Source organism: Rhipicephalus sanguineus, chromosome 8 (assembly GCF_013339695.2).
Source record: "Rhipicephalus sanguineus isolate Rsan-2018 chromosome 8, BIME_Rsan_1.4, whole genome shotgun sequence".
In the NCBI taxonomy this organism is placed as follows: Eukaryota; Metazoa; Arthropoda; class Arachnida; order Ixodida; family Ixodidae; genus Rhipicephalus; species Rhipicephalus sanguineus.
This window is the reverse complement of record NC_051183.1, coordinates 2824782-2835214: the sequence shown is the minus strand read 5'-3', so window position 1 is coordinate 2835214 and position 10433 is coordinate 2824782. Positions and strand designations below refer to the sequence as shown.

The window sequence follows — 10433 nt, the reverse complement described above, 5'->3', positions numbered from 1 at the left end:
AACTTCCGTGGACTATCAATGCTGAACGTCAAATTAAACAAACAGAATAAGAATTCAAATCCATTCCATTACCGTGAAGATGGAGGCTAGCGAAGCCAGCGGCGGCGCCTGCACGTTATGCTGCGGCGGCTTCACGTCGGTTTCGCGCTCATTCACGCTTCTGTGCTCGTTGGCGCTCCTTAAATTCCCGCTGTTCTTTCTCCGAGCGAATGACACATGTCCGACCCATAGCGAGTACGAATGGCAACTGCTGGTAACAGCCCTAGCGCGATCTCTGCGGAGCGAGACAACGGCGCCCAGCGATTGGTTGGAAGTGCCGCCGCCGAGTATCGCGACACTTGTCAAAGAGGCATCGACGGTGACGAGGGGGTGAGGAAAACCTGTGGCAAGGGGCTTCAAAAATTGCTGTTCAACGCCCTTTTTGTCCACAGACTCGATCTGCCAGAATCTAGTCATATACCACTTCGGTGTAAAATTCACATATGCTCTCGCTGGCTACAATATGCTTTGGCCAGGCGTGGCCGCGACTATGTCGATAAAAAGAGTTGTAAAATAAGCCTTTGACTGCCTATTCGTTTTTGTGTGCGATTTTGTTTTATTCGTAGGGCGGCCTACGAGGAGTTGTGTGGACGGACTGCGCTCAGCTAATATTCATGATCTTTGCGCCAGTCACTGTCATCGCAAAAGTTTTCATCGACATGAAAGCTTCCCACTGGAACGTACAACCTCTCACAGACTTTGACATCCGCAAGTACATGGGAAAGTAAGTAGTCTAATTTGTAATCTGTAACTTTGCAAAACATACCGGAACCGAAAAGGTGCTTGTACTATGAGCTTTTCAGTCGTATACCGTGTACCACACTTATATTTGAATACATTTAAAGCATAGAAACAAGAGAGAAGGTTAGCTACTAGCGAAGGAGTGGATACCAAGGGTAAGGAAAAGAAACCGAGGACGGCAGGTAGTTAAATGCAGCGACGAAATGAAGAAGTTAGCAGGGATAAAATGGAAGCAGCTCGCGCAAGAAAGGGCTCATTAGAGATCACTGGAAGAGGCTTTCGTCTCGCATTACGCATAACAATAGGCTTAGTATGATCACAATGATGACGATGTCGCCAGCGCAATGTCGTCAGCGTCCATGATCATGATTTATTCTTTGTGGTGGCTGAAGTAGTGAACATATTTCTGAACACAGCATATAGGGAATCCTGCGCAAATATGGCATTAGCAGGTACATAATGAACACTGGTACTTGGCGTGCACTCATTCGAAGCGTCGTAATTTGACGAAAGAAATCCACAGCGGTCTACTAAAAAAAAAGGATGGTTGATCCCTTTGTCATAGGAATCGGTATACCACGAACGTGAAACGTGTCGCCACAGAAGTAGCTGATTGCTTTAGTACATTGGCATATCAGAGCTTGTATAATGTTCATTGCTGTTTGGCAGATGTAGCACCGCCTAATGTGCGTGCACTCACGTTGACGCCTAGTGGTACATCTCCGTACCAACGACAAACGCCCATGATCATGATTCAACCCTTGCGGTAGCTGAAGTTCTTAACATATACGTGGACACCGCACATGGAGAATCCCGCGCAAATATGGCACCAACAAGGACATAATAAACACTGATACTCGATATTACTTCCTTCAAAGCGTCGTGGAACGCGAAGAGAAACGCTTGCCTCTAGCCTGGCAGTTAATTCTCACAGGGCGAGCTGGGAACGCGGTGCAACAGCTAGGAGAGCGTCGGAGAGCTATTTTTCGGTATGATGGATGCTATGAGCGAGGCTTGTGCTAAATCCACCACCTCGCGGTGTTGAAGCGTTGACGAAGTTACACTTTTATTGGGAACGCGCCGAATGGGACGGACGTAGCAACGGCGCATTTTGTTTTTTTTTTTCGAGCCTGGTGGCACACGTGTCACCGCCCTGTTATCAAGGGGACGCTCACAGCATCCATACAACATCCATCCATGCAAGAGCACTGTGAGAGGTAAGTGTGAAAGATAAAATGCGCGTTCATGTAGCCTCCGTTATGTGTTTGGCGGTAGCTCAGTGGGCTAAACGCCCGCAAGCCGTCGTCGTGGACCGAGAGGTCATGGGTTCGACTCCCGTCTACAGAACGTTTTCTTATTTTTTTAGATGCGAAGCATCTCTTGCTCGGGGGTATGTCCCGCGGCGTGGGCGTCCGCACTCGCACTACCCATGCGCAGCTCTCCTTCTTCTCTCTCTCCAACAGCTGCGCTTTACTCTCTCCACTTCTCTCCCAGCACCTGCTTGTGCTTCTCCTGCGTTCTCGCTTACGCTCTCGTGGCGCATGCGCTACTCTCCTCCTGTAGTCTCCTTTCATTCAAGCGGGTAGAGCGCTGCGCACGTTGTCCAGCGCTTGCTTCGGTTGACTCCTCTGAAATGCAGGCTCGACATGCCGAAATTCTCTCCTGCGCAACGCCGCGATGAGCACCAGCGCATGCGCGTCTCCTCCCCTCTCTCTCTCTCCTCTCCTTCGCTGTTCCTCTCTCGCGTGCCTGTCGACCACGGCCCCACTCACCCTGTGAGAATTAACGGCCAGGCTAGAGGGAACACATGACGCGCGTAGTGTTCCTCTTCGCGTTCCACGATGCGAGGTCGGTAGCATGTCAGAAGTCGGTAGCATGCGCAACGAACACCAACGGAACGCGATCGTGGAAGTGGTTCGGCTTCGTATCGCCTCATGGTCCCCTTTAGCGGGAGGTGGTGCATTTTTGTAGCGTTAGCTACACTTGCCTAGCCGGAGCCGATTTCGCGTGGAGCGTCATGAGCCGTGCTGCGCATGCGCGAGGATCAGTGACGTCACACAGCTGGGTCACCGGAGCTCGCACCACACGCGCTCTCCGACACCGCCGCGCGTGGCTCGCCGCTGCTTGTCTGCGCGCTCAGGAGTGGCGTCGTAGCTGCGGCAGACAAACTGGCGCCGGCGCGCGCGCAGACTCCGCCACCGCCGCACGCGACTCGCCGCCGCCGGTGTGCGCTTTACAGAGTGACGTCGTAGCCTTGGCAGACGTATTGGCGCCAGCGCACGCAGAGCTATTCGCCTTCGCTGTGCAGTCGCCGTCTGACATTGTGCTGGAGCCGCTTGATAGCGCCTCTGACTGGCGTTTGCAGGTGGGTAACGGCATGGAAAAGGAGAGCGCAAATGCTGCTGGACGGCGCAGAAGAGCCGAAAAGCTTATCTCACCGGATCCCGAAGTAGTTGCCTGGCAATTAGCGGTGCAGCGTACGAAGAATGAACAGCAGAAGGCTAATAATCCTAGACAATGTGGAAAGCTAAGAATAATCAGCTGAACGTTAGCTAACGCTACGTATATCCTGGCATAGCCGAGGTAAGCCAATGCGATTTTTTTCTTTCCATTTGATGGCGTTCATTTCGCTGACGTATTTCCGTGACCGAAATACGTCATCAAAATCTTGGTGGACCCCGGGATAAGACACTTTAGTGCTAAAAAAAAGAAGCGCCAGGCGTGCGTGCAAAGCGCAGCACAGTCACGGCGAAAGCTGGAAGAGCGGCATTTCTAGAGCCCGTTGTAAACTCTCTTAGGACTACTAATACAAGTACACTGGCAAAGTACCCAGAGCGTACGTGCTACACATCTGTAAGGCATTATGTACACTTTGTTAATGCGTCGGTTGATGACGTTGAAGAATTATGGCTTAGCCCTTTGCAATGCGTCGGAAGCTTTAAACGACTCACTAGTTACAGAATTCGCATTGTGTGACGCGCGGTCGCTATTTCACTCTCCCACCAAGCTATATAACATACATTAACGTGAGTAATAGAGAGAGGGAGGGTGAGAACTTTATTGAGACCCTGAGAAAATGGATCGTGGGAGCCTTATGGGCTTCCTTGGAAACCAATACAAGTGCATTTGCGTGGACCCCACTACGCTATATATCATTATAATTTTTGTGAAGTAGGGAAGCAGCCACTATGCCATTTTTCGTCATTCTGCGGAGAACCGTGGTACCGGCTAAACCCCTGTAAGGCATTATGTGCATTTTGTGGATGCTGGACCTGATGACGATGAATGATTATGGCAGAGCCCGTAGTAATTGGTTGGCAGCATTCAACAATCTACTCATTGTGCAATTCGCATTGTATGACGCCTGGTTACAGAATACGCGTTGTGTGACACGTGGGTGTTATTTTACTCTTCTACCCACTATATTACATATGTCAATGTGGTTCCTTCCCAACATGAAGCCTGTGTAGGGTCTTTTTGCAAACGAGTTTCAAGCACCTTCATGGCTCTGTGGCAGTGTACTGGACTCCCACAAGAAGGGCCCAGGTGCTAACCCCGTTCCATCCAGGAATATTTTTCTTTCATTTTTTCTTTGCTTATTACGCATGATAGCGGTTACGAACACCGGCGGCGGCAGGAAACTACGGCGCCGAAAACGGCCGTTGTGACCCCATAACTTCTTTCGCTGTAAAAAAATATACCAAGCCTGCGCGGAACGCGCGGCACACTCACAGTGAAAGCTGAGGGAGCGACCTTTCTAGAACCCATTGTAAGCTCTCTTGGGGCGACTACGGCAAGCACACTTGTAAGGTACCCAATACGCTATAATTCAACATAATTCTGCGGAGTGGGCAAATACCTACTATGCCATTATTCATCATTCTGCGGAGAAGCGATGTACCCACAACGCGTCTTAAGGCATTAAGTGCACTTTGTTCATGTTGTGGCTTATGACGATGAAGAATTATGGCCGAGCCGTTTGTAATGGGTTGGAAGCTTTGAGCCACCCACTCGTTACTCAATTGCTATTGTGTGGCGCCAGGTTGTTATTTGGCTGTTCTACCATGCACGCTATATTACATATGTTAACGTGATTCTCTACGACGTGACGCCAGTAGAGGGTTCTTTTGTGAAGCAGTTTCAGGCAGCGGCGTGGCTCTGTGGTAGAATTCTCGACTGTCACGCAAAGGGCCCGGGTTCAAATCCTGCTCGATCGTGGATTTTCTTTTTGTCATCGTGTGCCATAGCGGTGGCGGCTGCTGACAACTATGCCACCAATAATGGCTGTTGTTATTATCTCATAAAAGCTAACGCTGTAAAATGAAGGAGCTGTATACAACTATTCTAGCAGGCTTTTTCACAAAGGTTGTGCAAGCCCACTCACCTCCGCTGCACTAAAAACGAAATATAACTAGCCTAGCGGTTATGTGCCACAAAAATTGAGCAATCCCCGCTACTCACCTCCGGTGCACCTAGCGTTATGAATTTGAAAGTTGAAGCAGCTTCACTGACTCACCGTCGCAAGGACTCGTGAAACAGTAGCACAGCAAGTTGCGCTAGTTGGTATTGATTCATGTTTAAACTGGATAAAGCGCGCTCACAGACACGGACACTCGAAGGAAAAACGCAAAATACACGGGCGCTGACGCGCAACTACAGTGTATTGGAAAGAATGGCGTATATATATATATATATATATATATATATATATATATATATATATATATATATATATATATATATATATATATGACGTAAGCAGGCATGCAGGGATGGCTGGTAGAAGCCGACGAGGAAGAAGAGCGCGTGCAATAGAATTGATCATTTCTTTCTGACCTGCAGGCGATATACTACAGCACGAAAAACCCATTTGGAAAGGCCTTTACGGGCTATTGGAATGAATTTATCTGTGCCTGTGCTTTTGTCTTTTGGAGCCTCTATTTCTGGGTTCTCCAATGCGAAGGTTTGCGTGGCTGTGAGGGATTACCTCAATGAAACCAATCGGCTAACTAGATAATCTATATTACTATTCTTCTGTGTCAACTCATGTATATAGTTAAAATATTCGGGCATTGATTTATTTTATTTCATTATTGTTATTTCTTTATTTATTTTTCATATTTGATCAAGTGTCAAAATTTCCTATCAAATTTATAATTTTTCTATTTTGTAACCTCCCCTCCAAAGAATTATAACATTTATAAAACCACTCAAGTCTTGGCCAATCCCCCACAGTCGGTGTGAGCCAAAGTTGCAGGTGAACAAGAACAAGAACAAGAATAAAAGTATGGCGTATGAGCCACGGCACGTCTGTCATATATAGCGTCACACAAGTCGATAGGATGAAGACCTAGCAGCCACTTCATCAGCCGCACGTCATCATCGAAGTTATCAACAAGACGCCCTGACCATACACTGACCACCGAAGCAGATCCTAGCTGCACACAACGCCCATCATCATGACGGCATCAGCAACAGACCTTGACATCCCACAGTACGCCGGATCAGTGGACGATGGACCTGTAGAGGACTGGTTCAACCTCTTTGAACGCCACGCTACCGCTGCATCATGGACGGAACGGGACATGGTCGCCAACTTTAACGACTACGTCACCGGTGAGGCTTTCAAATTTTACCTCACACACATATTTCAAAACGACGAATCTTGGAAAAAAATCAAAGAAGAAATGATCGTTCGTTTTAAAGGATACCATGAAGACTCGCCTATTACCCACCAACTCGGGACATTTCAACTCTGTCGTCGCAGTAACAAGCATTCCCTTCGTAGCTACCATCATAGTCAAACGACGACGACCACGACCTTTGAATTTCCAAGCAACAAGTTAAAGCATTCGTTCACTAAAAGACATCCAGGTCCTTTACCTCAAAGACCCAGCTTTCCACCAGGTTTTCCATGTGCAGAGAAATCGGCCTTTTCTCAGCCGTCACAGCATTATAGCAGTCGATGTGTTACTGACCTACCCGATGCACGTGGTTCCTCACCTCGCATCCGTGGCCCGCCACCTGGCTTTCCGTCACTTGGCTTTTCGATTGCTCATAATGTCCACTTCCCGCCTCACAAGCACGCTGAGGTTAGGATGGAACAGCTGACGCATCGAGAAAATACCCAGTCACGCCAGGACGAGTCCCATGGGTGTATTTGCCACAACAGCATTCGCAACCGGAACCTAACAAAGGCATCTCTGCTGCGGTATGATCGTCTAATGCTCACCCACTTGAAAGGAGAAGCAATGTTGAGCCACCCTCACGATTGATCAGCACCCACATACGCGAGAGTCGAAGCAATACCGAAGGCTCAGATGCATCGAACCTCGCACGCGGCCAACTGCCAGAAGCATTCGTAGTGAAAGGCGTCGTAGAACCCTGTAAGAAGCTTTCTAATCATTCTGACATACCACCATCAATAACCGACCCGCCAAGCATTAGCCCTTTGTGCACCAACGACCCATTGAATTCTGCATTCACTCACGACGAAAAGGAAAGTCATGTTCTGAAAAGAATGGCACATCAGCAACATCGGCCGCAACATCAACGAGACAAGCCCAAGCAAATCGGCCACGTTGAGTGACATGTTGTTCGACAAGGACAACTACAGACATCGAAAGAATAGTCACGGCTTAAAAGAAGACGTTTACAAGCGAGTCAACTGAAGCGACGACAAATTCAAGGTGTCAAGACAAACAAGACATCAAATTCAAGACATTTTCGCAAGAGGGAACGTCAAGCAAGTTTTCTCCAGCAGAGATCACGACTCTGCCTGCGGCCAAATCTACTCAGACAACAGGACAGAAAACGACCAAAGAGGCGCAAAACCACATCCTGTGCTCCGGAAGGACACAGAGATCGCCCCGTCAGTCTCGGTCAACGAATACGCGAACTGGTAGCGACGCATGTGTACCACTCACGACAAAGAAAGCGACACCTACGAAATTCGAGCCGCTGGTGCTCCAAGCCGTTACAACCTCGTTGATTCCTCGCCAGAATACAAGAAATAGATATACATGCGGCTAGAAAACACTGTGCCTCAGATCAGGCACAGTGCTGATGAGATATGAAAATTCGTTGCCTGTGCCCGTGTCTGTGTGGCGCGCCTTTTCCAGTTCAAACATGACTCGTTAAACAGCGCAGATGGTGCCAATATTACCATAGATCAAAGTCAAGCAATGAAATATCAATATGATGCCACCAGTTCCGCTGTTGGATCAGTCTTGGCGACGTTGACTGACTGAAGCTGCTTCAAATTTTTTTCCTGTTTGTCTCGTTCATTGGATCCCGTTAAACTGTTAAAAAGGGAAGCTGGCCTATATCGGGGCTAGACACGAGCTATTTGTTTCTCCATTTTCAGCTTCGCGCTCGATTTCTCGCACGATGAGACAGCGTGGGCAACATTTCTTGGGTCCGCAGCTATTTCGCTGTACAGGATCGGCCTCGACCAGGCCGTTGTGCAGCGGTGCATGGCCTCCCGAACACTGGCAGAAGCTCAGAGGTAAGATTGATGCCACATCCTGTAGTAATGAATGTGGGATTTTGCGTTCCAAAACCACGATGAGAGACACCGCAGTGGAGGGCTCCGGAAGTTTCGACTGCCTGGGGTTCTTAACGTGCGCATAAACCCGAGCACACGAGCCTGATCCCACATCCTCTGGCTGGCATTGCCGCCATTTCATGCAACTCTTTCTGTGAACAACATGTAATTTATTCCTTTCAAATTAACTATACGTAAATCATGTGCAATATTTTAAACACACACCTTATGTAATGCCTCCTTCTGGAGGCCCGTAACGTAAATAATCTCAACTTAAACTGCTTTCCCTCCCGTTGTAAAAATAAACACTGGACATTCTTCGCCACATTCCATATACTATATTATATAGTGTACACAATGAAGCAGCGCCGAGAATGATTTTATTCCAGCGCTCTTCCTCTTCGGCTCTCCCAGTGGTCCACGCAGCGCATTGATCGCATATCATATATCATGAACGGTGAATTATCACAATGGAATACAAACAGGGCGAAGTAGACGTGAAGAATTCTCTGATCAAGAACACGACCAAGGGCACACAATCCATATAAGTCGATAATAAACAATCACTCGCGGTTCTTTGCTGTCATTATCTTGTATCCCTAAACACCGTTCCCCCAGTGGCGCTTGTGAGGAACTGTGGCTCCTTCTATTATTGATTTTGTTACTACAATTATATGGTTATTAAGGCGAAAGCCTTAGATATGCGTCATCACAAACGAAATTTCACCGGCGGCGTCAGGGACGAGCAATGCAAAAAAACATCATCACGAGATGACATCACCATATGACGTCACATATCGCAAAACTTTGTGACGTCATCATGATGTCACTCATTGTGGCGTGACGTCACACGATGCCATCACCACGTGACATCGTAGCTTGGTCAAAAGTGGGCAGATTGCGGAGGCAGTGGAAAACCAGGCGAGGGGTCTCCGATCCTGAAGACAATGCAAAACCACACTAGGTATGCAAAGCTTTCCGAGGGTGGCGGGCAGGATGAATACATAGACTGAAAAGAAAAAGAAGATGGTTTTCGCTTTCACGTCGTCTTAGGTGAATGCGTAAGGAACCCTATGTCCTTGAAGTTCTAAGCCATTGGTTCTGAGCTTTTCATCTTTCGGGCACCCATTGTGGACTGGTGGAAGTGATGAGGGACCCCTTGCAGGTGAACGAGAACTGGGTGGTTTGGAGGGGGATCGTAAATTAATACAACACGCAGCATCAAATAGGTGCCTTTTGTTTCTCCCTTACAAAGAATGTTCAAGCTAAAGTGCCACGCCAATTCGATCTCAACAACTTCTCAATAAGTATTGCAGCCACATTCAACGTGTTTCTAGCTATGTTTTCTCTTCAGATATGCAAGCCTGGAAAAAGCATGCTCGCGAGCATATGTCGTAGGAAACTGCAACAAAAGCTCGAGAAGGGGAAACAGAAGTCAGCTCCGCCGCAACGCAGTAGTTTTATGCGGTGAAGCACATAAAAAAAATCTGAAGGGGCCGCTGTCACGGGAATAGTGTGCCTCCAAAAAACGCATTTTTTAAATTCAAGGATGTGTTTTGCGGAAGCCCGAACATAGAACCCCAAAAATGGATTCGCGGACCCCCACTTCAGAAACTCTGTTCTAAACGTTACCACCTGACTTGCAGAAAGGTTCAGTCGGCTGGAAGGGAACAATGCAATTGACGGAGAATTTACAATTCCCAGGTAATCTAATGCCTGTCTCCCACACTGCGGCACGTTATGTCTTGCAAGAAGTGTAATCGCCTATTGGATAACTTAACGCTCTACCGAATGTGAAGCACGCCTTCGCCTTCAAGTGTTACGGAGACTGTAACATGCAGCAGAATATTCGTTATACTTAGTTGTCCAAAAAGCTCCCAGGGTCCCCAATGCATTCACCTAAGACATATCGAAGGCGAAAGCCATCTTTCTCTTGTCAGTCGGTGTATTGATCCTGCCCCGAGAACCTGTAAAAGCTTTCTGCTCCTAACGTGATTTTGCACTGCTTCCAGAATCGGAGGCACCTCGACTGGTTTTGCGCTACCTCCGTGATCATTCCACCTTTTACCAAGCAAGGATGTCATGTGATGACGTAACCACGTGACGT

General features: G+C 47.9%; 1 protein-coding gene across 1 annotated transcript in view; it reads left to right on the top strand.

The window, feature by feature from the left end:
* The first annotated feature begins 240 nt into the window (after nt 1-240).
* The window catches only part of LOC119402502 (sodium-coupled monocarboxylate transporter 2-like), a 258827-nt gene continuing 248634 nt past the window's right edge, over nt 241-10433 (top strand). Inside the window, exons 1-3 of the mRNA XM_049418675.1 lie at nt 241-369; nt 606-763; nt 8147-8287. Of these exons, the coding sequence (XP_049274632.1) occupies nt 241-369; nt 606-763; nt 8147-8287 (428 nt within the window). The remainder of the gene's footprint in view (nt 370-605; nt 764-8146; nt 8288-10433) is intronic.